Below are 17,534 nucleotides of genomic sequence, written 5' to 3'. Positions count from 1 at the left end.
AAGATAGTTACATGGTAGTTCTTACCAGCGTTGCCAAGCCAACTGCTTTGGTGTAGTTTTTGCTTTGTTTTACAGCTTGCTTGGGGGGTTTGCAAGTCAAAGAAACCTTCTGGGAAAATTCTGAGTTTTGTCATCTCCAAACTTTTACTGTTAAATATTAATTAAAATTTAGAATAAACTGAATAATTGTATGGCAGATTTTCATATTTTAGGTGCTTACAGAAGCAGAGCAGATCTCAGCTGGGTAAGTTAGGATCCAAAATCCCATTGATTTTTAATGACAACAAAACAAGCAAAATGTTTAGGGGAGTCTGTCAGTCTTCTCAGCTATCTGGTGTTAGGAGCTGAAACAGAGTTTAGAATACTTGATCATTCCTGCTGTCTAACGAACAGCTCCATTTCTGGAGAAACACTTCATTTTAGGAGGCGTTTCACTGGGATCTTATAGTTCAATCAATTTTATTAAGTTAAACAAGACTGCAGCACAGAGAATAACACTCATAACTACTTTTCCCACTCACTGCTAATTAAGATTTTACAAACCTGTGCTGGAACCTGCTGTATGTATTTCCAAGTCTGCTGAAAGCCAAACCGCTTGTATTACTCATTTCCTTCATAAACATCTCTCCTTGATTTCTCCAAGACATGGGGAGATGAATGCATCTCTCCTTTGCCAGGTGTTCCAAGCAAGACTCACCGATTGCTTTGAACAGGCTGTACTTGAAAGAAGCACATTCCTATATGTCATTTTATGATGCTACATAGAAGAAATTGTAGTAACGAATATTACCTCTGGGGAGCAATAGCACAGGGGGCTTAACTTATGTCTGTTTGAATTTCTTAAGCTGATTTGCAGTTATAACTAAGATGTGTTGCTTTGAATTAACTAAGTTGGATTCTTTTCCCCTCCTATTTTTGTGGGTTCTTTGCTTTTTTTGGGTGTTACTGTTGTGACTTTTCTCAGCCTAATAGAGGGGAATCTACCCATGTTCTGGAGCCACTAAATTGCTCTTTGACAGACTGCTTCACCCCCTTCTTGCAATGGAGTCTTCAGAAAGGTGGACGCAGCTCTCAAGGAGCCATCAGCTTAAAATGTGTAGGGCTGCCAGGATCCTGTGTCAAACCAGTCTTCAGCATTGCTGTGTAACAACTCCAACGCGCCTCCCACCACTGCAAACACAGCCGCGGGTGCCTTGTCTTCTGCTGCCAGTTACAGAGGCATGAACTTGGCCAGAGCTGCTGCCCCCTACAAACAACAGTGTCCAGCCAGTGACGGGAGAGAGGAGGACAGACCCCAGGAAAAGCAAGAGCACAGGGAGGAGGAGGAGGGATCTGGCAGGGGGAAAACTGCCCAAGGAGTGCAGGTGGGTAAGTAGGTGCCTCAGATTGAGCTTTTGGGCAGCTGCTGTCCTGGACATTGCTCCCCCCCAGCCCAGCCACTCACCCCGCAGACAGGGGAAGGAGGCAGCCCTTCCCTGGGGCAGCGAGGCTGTCCCAACAGGGCAGAGGCTGTCCCAACAGGGGAGAGCGCTCCCAGGCTCCTTTCCCTGCCAGTTTAAATGCAGCTTGACAGTGCTTCTGTCCTGTTTCCCTCCCCACCATCACCCCTCCGCCAACCTCCAGTTCCTTTGTCTTTCATGATGGTGCTAATGAGATCCCTAGAGGAGTTTTCCCTTTAAAGTGAAACAGATCTCTCTGAGCCCAAAGAGCCTGATGTCAGTCAGCAACAGAGAATGAGCCTCCACACAACCACTTAGGGTCTCTCTCGGAGGTCTCCTGTCTCCTGACTCGGTGGCTTCTTTGCTGCTTTACTCCTTCTGCCAGGAAGACCTGTGCCTTTGTGCATGTATTCCACCCACTTGTTCATCCACTGAGGGGGTGATTTGCTGTAGTGATGTTGCTTGCTGACTGGGGAGGCCATGCGTTCTCCAGTGTGGACATGTTCAAGGAAAGACAGAGAGGAAGAGGAAGGGATGTGCTTAAGGTGAAAGCATGTGAGCAAAGAAGAAAGAAGAATGGACAGTTGGGATCTCAAGGGCCAACATCAAGGTTCCCAGCTAACCTTGGTTACTCCAGTACACTTGCACCAGTTTTAGCATTTGATCTTCAGCATTTCAGTTTGGAGATAATTCTTACCCTGCCAGCGCAGCTGCTGAGACCTCTCATCTGTTCCCTTTCTGCACTGGCCAGATCCCAGCATGGGTGTTTGTGTTTCATGCACGTCAGATTCCCTGCTGCAGTTTCACATGGGGCTGCTATTCCTGCCTTACTGCCCCTGGCAGATTGGCACAGCTGCTGTGCTCTGCAGGTATTTCCAGCAAAGGCAATGGAAATTTGGCTGCTGACTTTAACCAGAGCAGGAAGAGGCCCTGCTGGCCCAGCTGGCTGAAAATTATGGCCAAGATCTTTGGGCTTGGTGCAATCTGTCTTTGCATATAGATTTATACTGGAACTGTCTGGGTTTAGGTTGCTGTCCTTGAGTCATCGTGAAACTGATATATGTGGCTTCTTGGTGGTTCTGCTTGATGTGTGGCTTGCTTGCTTTTATGACAGGGGTGTTGTACATGTGCTGGAGGGCACACAAAATATTGGAGCAGACCCTCAGCTGCTCCCTTGGCTACTCAAGTTAATGGTGCTAGGGGGGTTAAAAAGGAATTGAGATGAGGATCCAGCATAATTTCTGTAGTAGTAAATATATCTGCAGGTGCTGGTCTGTCAGAATCCAAAGAAAAGCATCCTGCAGGCAAAAATTATGGAAAAAGGTAATACCAAGTGCTTCAGCAATAGATACAGCTGGAAGAAACAAACGTGCTCTTGAGTGTGCTATCAACAATTACAGTAACAGTACTAGCCTCCATCTGCCAGCTTGCACTGCTTCACCACCACACATCTGTCAGGGCTACAAAGACATTAATACTGACGGATGTAGGGAGCTATTGCTGAGGATGTACAGGGAGGAAGGAGAGTCTTCAGTGTGAATCAGATGTTGTTGCTTATAATTTTTCACCAGCTTTTATGCTGTTCCACACAGTTAAAAATGAGTTGCTCTGCTAAACCTTTTAACTGCCATTTTAAGGGAAATAACCTCCCAGACAGAGAGAACTAGAGAAGTTAGAGGACTGTATCTGAATCCCTTGAGTTGCTGTATTGGGTTTGGTGATGAATTGGTCTGTGCTTTTGGTTAGCTCTAAAACCACCTGGTCTCCTATTCAGGAGGAAAAGAAAGAAAAAAAAGAAAGGAAAAAAAAAAAGCCAAACCCATACAATTTCCACAAAGAAAGCTTGGAGCAAAATATGAGGTTCCTGTTCTTTAGGAGAATCCTGCTGCTACTGATGTTTGAGAGATACCATCTGGGTTTTGATGGAAGAGAAGTCCTGATGGACTTTGGTCTGTCCCTAGATAAGCCCCAGAGCCAGACATGGACTTTGCCACTCATAACAATGGTTATGAGGTACCCAGGTGTCTGCCTGGAGCCCCTCTCTGGGGCTGTGAGGAGAAAGGGTGCATGCAGGGTGCTCCTCCTGGGACCTGGAAAAACCTGAGCTGCATCTTTTTATCAACTTTTTGAATGATATTTAGAAAACATTCAAGGGTATAGCTGTTCATTTGTTGTTAAGGGTTTTAAATGATGACAAAATGAGGCAATCATAGTTTGGAAGGTGAGTGTCCACACAGGAAGTTAATCTGGGGTCCCACTGTGGGAGGATTGTGCTGGTTTTCTACACACCAGGGGCCAGAGAGGAGGCGAGGTGCCTCTGGAGAGGTCATGCGTCTGCTTCAGCTCCTCTGGGCTCTGGAGGCTGCACAGCCACTGCCTTTAACATCACAGTTTTCTTATTAGAAATTATTGATGCGGCAAGAAAAGGGATAAGAGGACTCATTACTCTTCACCCCTTTAGGAAATTATATGCAAGCAATGACGAAACAGAGAATAGGCGGCTGCTGAAAGAGCATGGAGATAGATACTGGCAGAGGAGAGCATGAAACTGATTTTAAAGAGCAACGTAGGCAGAACAGACTGGATGCAGCTGAAAAATTTGGATTATGACTCACATCTACAAATCTTGGCTGGCAGCTCACAGAGGACGTGGTAAGCTCTGTGCTACTGAAACATGCAGTCTTTTGAAAAGTTTGCACCCCTCACAGTCAGGAGCGCCTGTAGTTCTTGTGTGCGCTGCTCACTTCCAGGTACAATATTCAGCTCATGCCAATAAGCCTGCCAGAAATAGATGTGTGTCTTGCACTGAGACAGAAGGAAGGGCAAAGGCAGAGCCTCTTGGAATGTACATCTCTGGAGCAGGTGATAAATTTGGTGCAGGTCTTGTCTAGAGGAGAGGGATTTTTTTTCTTTGGAGTATGAGTTTGATTCCTGCATCCACGCTGATTTGCATGGTAGGTGCTTGAGAGGCAAAGTTTTGAGGAAGGGTAAATTACTTACACGGAAAATGGACAGGGGATAACTCTCGTTTAGGTGGGTGATAATCTGACATCCTGGGATGTGGTTTGGAAATAGTTGGCCAAAGTGATTCTCTTTGCATGGTTGGAAATGCTGCTGCAATGCACTTCAAGGTTCACTGCCTTCACAGACAGAGCCTACAGACTTGTTGAAAAATGAAGGAGAGAAAACTTGTGGCCTTTGCAAGTAAACCCAGAAATTATGTACTTGGGACGCCTTCCTAGAAAACAAATGAAAGTTCATGAAACCTGAAATTCCCTCCTGGGATGGGAGGGAATCTACATCTAGGGTATCTAAGTTCAGATAGTTGTAGCAGTTACATATAGAAAGGCCTTGCACTGTGGTTGTTTTTCACCTCTTCTGAAGTCAAAGACATGAATCAACCCATGCTCTTACTGCAAAGGCCCAATGCCTTTGAAGTGACCTAACTCTCCCTCTGCCCTGTCCCTATGTGTAGAAGAGGATGAACACTCCCATGCAAACGTTCCTGCCCTTAGACACGTCTGATCCCAGTGTTCATGCCCCAGCTTTGCTGCTGCCATGACCCCTGTTACACTGCTGAGTTTACACTATCTGGGCATCTGTTGTTATGCACAATATCTGCCTTCTCCTATTCCCTGAATTTCAAGTATTGCAAGAATTTTCAGCTCTGTTGGCTTTCAGGTAGGTTTTTTTTACCTTCTGTGACTGGAAGAAGTAACAGAAGCACAGTCAGAGGCTCATTAGTTTTGATCTAACTCTGCTTACCTGCCCTTGGAAGGACTGAAATAGTGGCTTGGAAGTATGGCCATCCATTGACCATGGGGTCAGTGATGGCTCCTTCCAGGTAAAGAACAGTTTTTTCCGGATGTTTAAGTACCAAGAGTGGTATGAGGCCCTCATGGAAATGTTCCCATATACTGTACATTTCTCCCCAGCCTGTGCAATAACCTCTGAAAGACTGCATTTCCTTTTGAGGGGGTGAAGTGCTTTGCTTTCTGCCTGGCTTGCACTTGACTTATCTTTGATGCTTCCATGGTTTCAGCACTCGGTGAAGCGCAAATCATCTTCTCAGAGGCCCTTTGCTGTTGGTTTTTCTCCATTCACTTTGTTTACTTCTGTGACCCACCCCATCATTTTGTTTTTTTCTCTACTGCATTATTTAAAGCAGGAAATAACCTGTTTCCCTGGAGGTGAGGAACCAGGTGGTGCTGGACCACTTTGTACCTGAACATGCTTCACCACAGTGAGCTCAGTAGACAGCTGGGTTGCTTTGGTTCAGCTTTCAAAAGCAGACTTAGCTGTAACCACTGAACATTTAGCCACTGGGCAAAAAAATGTACCTGAAGTTATAGCCTCCTTGAAACTCTCCTGCCTGTTGTTGCCCATGCTGTGTGCGTGCTCTGGGGCAGGGTGTCTTGCAAGTGGCACCTTGGCACAGCAGGAAACATCCCAATGAGTTGTTGTTTTTCCCTTGCTCTAGTCCAAGCACAACCTGCCACTCAGCAGGGCCAGCTGTGTGATCCCAGGGCAGAGCTGCCCGACAGGGTGATGCCAAGGGCTCTCAGCACCCTCCTGCCCTCTTCAAGAGCTATAGAAGGGCATTTTCTCAACTTACCCCAAATCATGCTGCTGTGGCTCTGGCCATTTGCACAGAAGGGAGAGCAGGGACTCCCGATTCCTGTTATGAAGGTTGCACATGTGCAAGTCACATTTGTTTCCTCCCTCGTTGCAATGACCCTGCCTGATGCAGCGCAGGTGTCCCCTCTGCAGCCGGTGTTCCCTCCACCCCCCTTCCCTCTGTCTCCGAGCGTGAGCCCCTGCAGCTGCACGCCCTGCGCCATCCCAGGGCTATTCCCAGGAAGCTGTGTCTGAGCTTTGGGCTTCCCTCTGTCACCTCTGTTCATCCCCCTGTGTGTTCTGGTAGTATGTAGAGGCTGCTTTTGCAAAAGCATGTGGTGCCTTCCACTGCAGAACAAATTCAAGGGGCTTTTTCTTTCTGTTTGTTCAAGAAAGCATCCTGGCCCACAACAGAGGAGCAGTGCTCTGAGCCTGGGATAGGACACCACCTAAACCTACAATAGCATTCAGGGCTGTGAATATACAAGATCTTCAAGTGAAATGTGTAAGTGAAGTAAAAGATGGGGAATAACATCAGCCCCACAGGGACTAACACTGATCTGTCATTGCCAGGTAGGAGGAACACAGGACATGGTGAGGACTTGGCAGCCCAAGGGGTTTCCCTGCTGCATGGCCCAGATCCAAACCCCACCCAAGGTCTGTTAGAGACTCGTGCACTTTGGCATGGGTATTTTCCAGCTGAGCTGGACCAGTGTCCCTCAGTGTCTCAGAGGGGTGACTCACACTGCTGCAGGCACAAAGCCCCCTGCCCATGCGCACCAGCCACCTGCGTTGCCTTGGGGCTCGTCTTCAGGCTAAGTCTGGCAGGCAGATAGTGCTGCTTCTCTATTCCCAGAATGAACCTTACGTAAATGCTTGAGCCAAACTATTTTGTCATCCTTGACGAAGCCTCCTGCTATTAAGTCATTCCCCACTTTCCTTGGCTCAGAGCTCCTCCAGGATGTTTGGTATTGATGGCCTCACTGATGCCTACTCCGACAGAATTTTTATTTTCCCTCCCACGCAGCTGCTAGTGGGAGGCACTGATTCATGCCAACGACCTGCCCGATCCTGGAGCTGAAAGGCAGTCAGGGAGAGAGCTGAGCTGCTGCAACAGGCAGGTGCTGGAGCAGATCCTCATCAGGCGTCAATGAAGTAGCTCCCAGCCTGTGAATGGAACTGGGGCCATTTACACCAGTGGAGGATCTTTCCCCAGGAGTTTGAGGTGTTTTGGTATGTGTGGGTATATTGGGACATATGGTTGCTAAAATCAGTGTACGACAGGCAGTATACATCCTATATAAATGTGTCTATTTCATTATTGAGCATAAGTGATTTTGTGTGGGGCATATGTTTTCCCAAAACACAAAAGTTCATTTTAAAAATACCCTGTTCTGTAGGCTTTCCCTAATGACTATTTTCCCCCCACACATCTATTAGCCAACAACACATGTCAGCATTTCTTCCTTAAAAGTAAAAACTGGCACATAGCACACAGAGCATGAAATAATAAGATGTGATTAAGACAGTAGCTGGAACTAACCAAAGCCTGCAAACTCATGGCTGAAAGGTCAAACCTTTATTTAAATTGCCTCTGCAGTGGCCTATTTATTTGCAGGTGCTGTGAATTAAGAGGGAAAGTCTTGTAGTAAAAGAACATCTGGCATGGAAAATCTCACCTCAGTTCAAGCTGAACAAAGTTTCACTGGAGCTAGAAGGTAGGTTCTTGTAATGCGAAATGTCAGTCAACCTCAGGGCAGGTAACACCATCCAGCATTATCTGTAATGACTGGGTTTCTGGGTAAGAGGCAGTACATGGGCCAGGAATGCTGCTAAATGGATGCTAAAATCGGCACCTACCACCAAGGAAACAGGATGATTCTGTGACTAAAGATACTGAGGTGGGGATAGGGGAGATCACTGCTATGCCCTGCAACACATTTTCAGTGTGACCTTCACATACTGGTTTGTTCTGAGTTCCCAGCAGCTTGTTCTGGGGATCTGAGAGCTTCGAAGAAGGAGTGAGAGCACACTCTCATCTTTGTCTGACAGGAACTCCCCTAAAAAAGCCATGATTAGAGGTTGAAATAATATGGTTTTGTGTCTGTGATCCTGGCCTCCTTGTTTAAGAGGCAGCTCAGCATGTGCTCTGTGAGGCCAGCTTGTTTTTGCATCCTTGTCCCCTCATCCTCCCTGGGTCTGGGGGGTCCTTGAGGGAGCATCACTGCTCCTGGCATGGGCCCTGGGCCAAGAGAGTCAGGACAGAGCCAAATGCAGCTGTGGGATGACTGCCTATGTGTACTCAAAGCACTTCTTCCTTCCACGGGATGGCTGGATCTGGAGAAGAGTTGCTTTGTTTTGTATTTTGGGGTGGCTGTTCTGTTGATCTGAGTTCTTACTTCGGTAAGGAAGGGTCAGTCTTAGTTTCGAGACTTGTTGGTGCTGGAAGCAGAGAGAGGCACCCACGAGGTGAGTACCACATGGAGCAATGAGAAATGTGTGTGTAGACAAGTCCCATGTCTGGGTTTTTGTCTCTAATGCTGGTTGTCTGGTGTTCAAGAATAAACTTGTTGCACATGAAATTACTGAGAAAAAAAAGATCTTCTGGGATGAGGAAACACAGACTGTGGCTAAAGGCTGTTTTGAAGGCTGGGGGAGTCTTTCTAGAGGCAGCAGTGGATCAGGCTCAAAGTGCAGTGCTGTGCTGGACAAGGGTCAGACTGATTTCTGGGCCCCTTCCTCCTGTTGCTGCTACCATGGGGTGCCTCTGCGGCGCTAGCACTTGATGAGAGGAGATGTCAGCACCCAGCCTGCCACGAAGAGAGAGAAATGAAGCTGATTAAGCACAGATGCTTCTTGTTCAGTGTTTGAGTGCAGCACGCACCCTCAACAGCCCTGGTCCTGGGTTGTCCTCAGAGCTACTCAGCCTGGGTGGGAGAGTCACCCATATACGCTGCCCGTCCAGTTTTGGGTGCACCTAACCTTGAATGGAGGTGTCCTCTTAAAAGTGTAAGTTTGCCACATTTGACCTGTTTGAGCTGAAATATACCCCCTCCGGTAGCCACCCAACATGGGTCAGCATGGAGGAGGAGGGTTATGGGAACCATCTCTTCCCAAAGCCAGGACATGACACTTGGCAGGCTCAGTACACCTCATGTGAGAGCTGGTGAAGCCACCCACTATGGCTTCATCCCCATGTCCAGAGTAGCAGAATCTCTTTCAGGGTCACTTTTTCTGCTTTTCCCACTTGCATGACCTCTCCACCCCCAGGGCCACAACTGGATGCTGGGCCTTTCATCAGGACTTGCACCAGCACATACCTTTTTTTCCTCCCAGAGCATTTAAAATGCTTTCTGCTTAGCCTTTCAAACATCACATGGATAGAGTCACCCCCAAGGGCTTCCTGACTGAGTGTGGCCAACACCAGCTGCCAGCAGAAAGGCTGAGGAAACCATAGGGCATCACCTAAGACTGAGATATGGGGCCAAGCCCAAGAGAGCTGGCATGGCTGCTTGAATGTCCCACACGTGCTTTTTCAAGAGACATGCCTGAGGACAAGGTAGTCCTCAAAGTGGCTAAGGACCCCAGGGAGAGCTGGCACCACCCCCTTCCCATAGGAGCTGGCTCCCAGCTGGTCAAGGCCACCTTTGTGAGGTCTTGGAGAGGGAAGCAGTGGCAGGTTCCCACATGAGTACCCCTGGATAACAGATCATAGCACTTGACATCTGCTTGTTTCCACCTTGTGAGGACATTTAATCTTGAAAAAGCTTTTTTCTATGTTCCCTGGCAGGCTATGTGCTGACTTTACGTCCCTGGCAGGGGACCTGCAGCACATTGCAAGGGTTTTTGGCTGGAAAAGCTGCAGAGGCAGATGTATGTGATGGGATTTTGAACGTTAGCAAAGATGTCTGTTGCTCTCTGCCTGGTCCTGCCCATAGGCTGCCAGGTGCCAGCTGCACTGATACTCCGCTGCTTGCAGTAGGTGCTGCTTCTTGAAAACTGGTGCTTTTCCAGGGAGCGCAACAGGAACCCAATATCTGCTCTCTGGCAGCCGCAAAGTCATAAACTTCTCATTGAGACCAGCTAGATGGGTGTGATGGGGAATGAGTTCCAGGCAGTCTGGAGGTGAGTTTCTGCCAGACTGCTGCTGTCTCTGACCAGGGAGAGATCTCTGGAGAAGGGACAGAGTGGTGGCCCTGGTGTGGGGCCATAGGATGTGTAGCACCTGTGCTTGGAACTTTGGTATGCCAGTGCTGCCTGGCTTGTTTGTACAGAGGTGGCAAAGCCAGAAGGTTTGTGACCATCTGTGTTTGAAGAGAAGGACCTAAATTAATGTTACTAGCAGATGGATAGAGAAGAGATACCCAAATTAATGCCTCCCTGAAGGAAAGACAATTAAGTCAGCTCATGTCCATCCTGCCAGCTGGTCACTCAGCATTTGTCCAGTCAGGCGGTCAGCACTTGCACAGCTCCAGACTGCACCATGCCCAACCAAAATGGTTGGGACAAGAGAGAGGGAGGTGGGGGATGGGGCACTCAAGCAGGGGCATGGCCATGCTGGGATGTGGGAGCAACCTGAGATCCCTGGGGAGAAAGGGGACGCATTCAAAATCATTGAATTCATGTGTCATTAATTCTGCCTCTTGCAGAATAGCTCTTCTACTCGGAAAAGATTCTGATTATCTTTGAGAGGATGCTTCCTTGGTTATTGCAGAGTTGGAGGGAAGGTTTAGACTGCCTTTGAAAGCCTTTGCTTTTGGGGAGCCAAACTCCAGGCACTCCTCCTGCAAGGAGAAGCAGTTATTGCCTTGTGGCTTGCACAGCTACTCTCTGTTGGGCTTTTTCCCACTGGTGGTTCTCACTCTCAGCTGCTCGTTCCTACTAACTTCACATATTATGGTGGCTGCATTTCTAGAGCCAGGGCAGATTGCTCTCCTGGCTGGCGTGCTGCAGTGGCAGGGAGGGTGTTTTGCAGGACATCAAGTCAGTGCTGAAATGCGGTTCCTCTGCTTCCTCTGCCTCGCTGTCGGGGTGAGTTATCTGAGGTCCTTGAAGTCGTAATGGGGGAGATGAGACTGGAAAAAACTCAGGAGCAGAAGGATCATGGTGTCCAGTGAAGGGGGTGGGGGGGGGGTGTGTGTGTGTGAGGAAGACAACATCCCTGACAGGCCCTACGTGTCTGTATGGCATTTTGCAGAGGAATTATAACTATGATTTGCCTCTGGAAAATTGTCCTTACATCACAAATATAGGTAGTTATTATCTTACCCAGGAGGGAATGCCTGAAAACTCGTGCATCTACAGAAGAGCGTAAAATGAGAGGCCAGGGATGTGCTCTCTGTTCCTGGCTCTCAGCAGGTATCATTTTCATGTAGTCTCTGAAGTTGATGGAACTAGACAAATTTACGCTGACAGAGTATCTGCCAGGTATTTTCAGTTCCCAAGGCTGCCTTTAAACTTAAGCCTCTTAAGCCTTTTTTATAAGCACACAGCATTTCACACAGAGAGCCTAAAGGTCTTAAAATCAGGGTATGCAAAAGAGAAAAAAGGATTTTCTAGTGGGAAGAGATCTTAGCAAAAACTCTTCTTGCATTTTGCAGGTTTTGCTCTCTCTTTCATAGTGTCCTTTTGCAGTTGGGTTTCTGGTTTTAGTGCTAGAAACGTTTAGTGGTGACTGAAAAGAGGTGATTAATTGAAAATTTCTTTGGTGATTCCTTTTGCTGTGTGGGTACCGGTTTCATGAAATAGATCTCTCAGCACTGTGTTTTCAGTCTGGAATTATGTGCAAGGGCATAATGGAATTTTTTTTTCAGTACATGCGTGGTTCAGCAATAAAAAGTTTCCTTTGGAATCGTTACAGTCTGTTGCAGAAATGCATATATTTTTATCTTACAAAATTGAAATTTGCCTCTGAAATTTCCATAACACTATCAACTACAGAACAATATTGTTCTTACCAAATGGAACCCTTGCTGAGAGTCAAAGTGCTATAAATATTTAAAGAAATTAATTACTAAGTAAGCCAGACTAGTGCCCCAGTCTGTAAATATTAAATGGAACATACACAGTTGACAAAATGCAGGCAGAAACACTGAATGGGGCCGTTTCATTCCCTAAATGAAATTACTTGCAGTGCAAAGGCAACTGTAAAAGTCATTTTTGCTTAATGACAAGCAGCACTCAAAATATGAGGTCTTAAGTCAGCATTTTGCTTGCTGAAAGAAATTTCCATACTGTTTTACAGTCCTCTGTACAAGCCCCAAACTTCTTCACCAGTGAGCTTACCAGTGGGGTTAATTGCATACTTTAAAAAAAATGCTGGGGGGGTTGTGCAGGGGTTGTTTTGTGGGGTTTGAGGTGGGGTGGCCTAGGTGTACAGCTCCCCTGTGCCCTGGCTGGAGGGGGAGATGCCCCAGAGCTCTCAGGTTGCTTTCTGGGCATCAGCTGCCTGGGAGCTCTGGTTCTGCAGTGATGCTGAGTGTCTAAAAGCCAGGCCAGAGAGACATACTGGCAGCTTTCGGGGGCTGCTTATTGTCCAGGACTTGTCTCTGGTGAGGAGGGTGTTGGGGTGCTGTTACTTCCCTCCTTGCAGAGGAGGAGGCGTCTGGAGCTGCGGAGGTTGTTCCTGTTGTCAGCAAGGTAATTTCATTACAGCTGAGGCTAGGAGAGGATTTAGTCATAGCCAAATTCATAAAGCCATGAGTAATCGTATAAGGGCTTTTTGAGCTCCCGTGGATCCAAAGCTGTGTTTTAGCTTGATGATTGGTTCATCTGGAACGGCGGGTTTTGACTGGGACTCCAACACATCATTTTCTGACAGCAAATCAGGAATTTATATCAAGGTGAGAAGTGGCAGCACAGATAAATTGAAGAGACTTGTGACTAAAAATCCCAGCACTGCAACAGCATTAGGCAAATTCTGACTTTCTCTTGTAGGAGGGCAAGAAACGTGCATGTTGTTTCACATCAATGTTGTCTTTCCCATGGATGCCATACCAGTGTAACTGTAAGAGCCAAGTTGCATTTTCTGCCTGGAGCAAGCAAGGTTGGCGAGTTGCTGTCAGGGAAGGATGTAGGAAGTGGCACTGCTTTATAGCGGTAATCATGCTGACAGTGCAGTATGGAAAAATTGTCCTTTGTTCCATAGGCCCCAAAGTCTGCTTTTTATTTATGTATTTATTTTTGTGTTGCAGCATAATCTAGTCTTCTCCCATCTGAGCTGACAAACACTGAGAGAGGAATGATGGGGAGAGATAAGTCTGTGTGAGCGGCATATGTGAAGATGTTCATGTGGAAAACCTGGGATGTCAGGGAAATGGGCTAAGGCCAACTGTAGGAGTTTCAATAAGGCCAAATGCCGGGTGCTGCACTTCAGCCACAACAACCCCCAGCAGCGCTACAGGCTTGGGGAGGAGTGGCTGGAGAGCTGCCAGTCAGAGATGGACCTGGGGGTGTTGATTGACAGCCGGCTGAACATGAGCCAGCAGTGTGCCCAGGTGGCCAAGAAGGCCAATGGCATCCTGGCTTGAATCAGAAATAGCGTGGCCAGCAGGGACAGGGAAGGGATCTTACCCCTGTACTCGGCACTGGTGAGGCCGCACCTCGATGACTGGGTTCAGTTTTGGGCCCCTCACTACAAAAAGGACATTGAATGACTCGAGCGTGTCCAGAGAAGGGCAACAAAGCTGGTGAAGGGTCTGGAGCACATGTCGTACGAGGAGCGGCTGAGGGAACTGGGGGGGTTTAGTCTGGAGAAGAGGAGACTGAGGGGAGACCTCATCGTCCTCTACAACTGCCTGAAAAGAGGTTGCAGAGAGCTGGGGATGAGTCTCTTTAACCAAGTAACAAGTGATAGGACAAGAGGTAATGGCCTCAAATTGCACCAGGGAAGGTTTAGACTGGATATTAGGAAGCATTTCTTTACAGAACGGGTTGTTAGGCATTGGAATGGGCTGCCCAGGGAGGTGGTGGAGTCCCCATCCCTGGAGGTGTTTAAGAGTCGGGTTGACATGGCGCTTAAGGATATGGTGTAGTTGGGAACTGTCAGTGCTAGGTTAATGGTTGGACTAGATGGTCTTCAAGGTCCTTTCCAACCTAGATGATTCTGTGATTCTGTGAAATGGTTGTGTTTAGACTTGGTCTTCCCTCTCTCACTTAGCTGTGTTTTGGGTTTGGCTTGGTTTTGCTTTTTTTTTCATTCTGGTGATATCTTTACAGCTTCTGTAGCCTTTGAGTGTATCCAGAGGCCCTGAAGATTTGTATCAGGAGGAATAGGGGTTTTTCCAGAACACCATAGCAGAGTCCGTCACATATATTTTTAATATCCCTTAACAATTATGACATGTCTTATAGGCGTATTTTAAAAACTCTCTTCAGTTTGGCCATGTAACATTTGACCTTGCTTCTGTGGTAGGTACATTGCTGAAGAGCTGGAGTTAGAAGGATCCTACACAGAAGAGGGTTACAAGTGAGCAAAATCTTCTTTTATTAAAGAAGACCAAGAAAGACAATTCAAGAAGAGTTGACCTGAACTTTTAGGGTTTTCTTGGTTCTGAAGCAGAAATATCCTGTAGATTCTTTAGATTTTCTTTGAAGAAAGTCTTTGAGACTAGAGAGTAGCAGTTCGTTTCTAGCAGTTGTTTCTGTACTGCCTAGGAGCATATGGCATGAACAAAACCCCACTGTGTGAAGTACTATATAACTATAGAGAGGAAAAAAAGATAGTTGCCCACACTGCAGAAATGACACATGTGTACCACACAAGGGTCTCTTCACAGCTCCTCTGTCTCTCAACTGGAGCTCAGTTTGCTAGGCAGTTCATTGATACCATGCACTAAGGCCACAGGCAGTGACAGGCGGGTTTAACTTTCAGGGGAAAAATGACCCAAAAATATTTCAGTGGAGGCAAAAGATGTGCATTTTAGATTTAAATTGGAAGCTAGCTATTGTTTAAATACAGAATTGGGTGGTTTTATATCTCGGTGCGTTCAGGTGATTTGCATCCTGTGGGCTCAGTTCTGCTATGAGGCTGCATTCTTTATTGCTATTGGGTTTCAGATGGCAAGAGAGTCTAAACCAAAATACACAGAGTGACCACCCATTACAAGTCACAAACTGTACCAGGCCAATCCGCCCAAGCACAAGGTGTGCTTAGAAGCATTTTGGCTTAGCTAATAGCAGTATCATTTCATCTCCCATGGATTCAGCTCAAGCAGACACTGTTTCTGATACCTCTGTCATTTGTCAGGTCCTCCCATAGCTCAACAAGCAAACTCCATTCGTCAGCATCACTGCAGGTTCCTGGTACAGGATAAACAGTCTTTGCTCAATAAGAGGAAGGAGGTCTGAGTGTGGTCCTGGCTGCTGCCTCTCACAGAGGCTTTGACTGGAGGCTTGCAAAGATTTTGGGGTGTATATGGGCATATGTACCCCTGAAGGAGCGTCCCTTCTGTTTTTCCAGCAGTGCAGACAAGATGCGGCTGAACGCTGGCCTATGTGGATGTGTCTGATGGATTTTAACTCCTCTGAAGTCCGTCACCATACAAACAAAGAGATGAGCCAGGCACCTGATCATGCCTCGCTGTAAAACTACTAAGATGATAATTGAATTCCTGCGGCATGGTTCAGCTACGTGTTGCACCAGCTCTAAGCCACTGTAACAGTTGGCATTAGTGAGTTATGGGTAAATATAGTGTGTAACAGCAGCAAAGCCTGAGCATCTGTGCATCTCCATTATCCATTATGTTGCAACCAGCATTCATATACAAAGACCTCTGAACGGATTTTTGCTGCCATTAGTGAAGCTGGATAGATGGTGTCCCTTGAGGTGCTGGCTTTTCAGAGTTGATTGGTGTTTTTCTCCAGATCCATCCCCTTAGCACCTTCTGAATGAAAGAGATGAGTTTGTTCATGAAACGGGCTGCAGGATTTTCATTCCATGAAAACTAATTGGCATCCAAGAACAAAGATAATCCCACTAGCACACCTAATTAGAGGAGAGCAATCCTCATATTCCCCAACCAGTCTCCCCTCAATTTAGAAGGAGCTCAGACACAGAAACTTGCTTGTCATCCTTTGAAGTTCTAGCTTCTAGGATGAGCCAAACGTATTTTTTTTTAAAGCATTTGTATTTGAGAGAATCCAGCAGGATAAATGCTGTTTATTCATAGAGCAATAGATTGTCACAACATTATGAGGTGTGTATATCACTGCAATTGAAGTTCTGACACATCTGAGAAGGGAGGTTGGGGTGTGCCACTCACAACCGATGGAGTGAAATATGCCACCGCCTGCTGTAGTCCTGATTTAATGCAGTCACATCTCTTTCCTAATCTGAGGGAAAGCTCGTGCCAGCTGATACCTAGCTGTAAAAGTCCACATGAAGCAACACTGCTTTCAAAATACAGGCTGATTTAATTAAATGCAGGCAAGGTGCTTGGATTCTCTCTGTTTGGTTTTCCAGTGCTGGCAAAAAAGTCTGTGGGATCATGTTTTGAAATCCTGTGCTTGGGTGCTGAAGATGGAATTAGATACCTACTCCCTCCAGTTTTGTCCTTGCTCCTGTCACAGACCTCTTGGGTGACGTCCTGTAAAACTTGCAAATCTTTGTAACCTCAATTCTGATCAAACCCGAAGACATTGACATGTGCTCCCATGTAGACCCTGATATAACTGGTGGCAAAACATGCCCCAGCAGTGCTTTAGCAGGACTCCTTGATTCTTTGGGATCAGCCCACACAATGCTGAGGTGAGGGTGAGTTTCAGAGAAATCCTATGAGTCAAATATAAATAAACCAGCACAGAGAAAACAGCCATGAAGCCCCAGTGATTGCCGCTGCGGTACAAGGGATGGATTAGAAGCCACATGAGGCAGGGGTGTGGGACTGCTTAATCTCAGCTGCCTGTTCTGCAGCAAGAAGGCTTCTGTAGTGGTGGTTGTACTGACTATCAAGAGGACTTGTGCGATACAGGTACTTAGTACGAATACCTCATAGATACTAAAATAGCTGGCTATTTTTATTCAGCATCTTTGTATCACTTGCCCCTTTTGTCACGTGCAAGGTAAGTATAGCCAAGCAAATGTTAGAGTAGAGCAGTTACACAAGGATAACCAGAGAGTGCTATTCATACACCTGGGGAAGCAGAGAACGCTTAAAAGGCAAATGCTTCACCTAAAATTCTTTCTCATAAGCAGCTGAGGAGGTTGAGGCCAGGCTGCATCCTCACACAGACAGAGGAGGACATGGGGCACTTGGAGCCACTGAAATTCTTCACAGTCTTTTGAACTGGGCTCTCAACTTCCTGCAGTTGAGGCTGGTGATTTCCAAAGAAGCATCTGCCTGTGGAGATGGGGCTTGTATAGGCATGCAGGAGGGGGAGGTCAGGGAAGCAGAGAAGATGTTGCGGTGTTGATTTGCTTTTCATGGTGGCCAGGTAACTGGGTTCTGTTATGTTGCAGAATCCGTTATCTGAATGCAA

The 17,534-nt window shown here is 46.8% G+C and overlaps 1 protein-coding gene across 8 annotated transcripts in view; it reads left to right on the top strand.

Moving 5' to 3' along the window:
- The window catches only part of CHGB (chromogranin B), a 76,857-nt gene that overhangs the window by 46,812 nt on the left and 12,511 nt on the right, over window positions 1–17,534 (top strand). Inside the window, exon 1 of one of the 8 annotated variants that reach the window (XM_074817346.1) lies at window positions 3,572–4,091. The exons of the other annotated variants lie outside the window; for them this stretch is intronic. Coding sequence (XP_074673447.1) covers window positions 4,046–4,091 — 46 coding nt within the window. The 5' untranslated portion in view covers window positions 3,572–4,045. Of the gene's footprint in view, window positions 1–3,571; window positions 4,092–17,534 lie in introns of those variants that run through there. 8 annotated transcript variants of the gene reach the window in all.

The sequence above is a fragment of the Strix aluco genome, chromosome 3 (assembly GCF_031877795.1).
Source record: "Strix aluco isolate bStrAlu1 chromosome 3, bStrAlu1.hap1, whole genome shotgun sequence".
Classification (NCBI taxonomy): Eukaryota; Metazoa; Chordata; class Aves; order Strigiformes; family Strigidae; genus Strix; species Strix aluco.
This window is presented reverse-complemented; position numbering and strand designations above follow the sequence as displayed.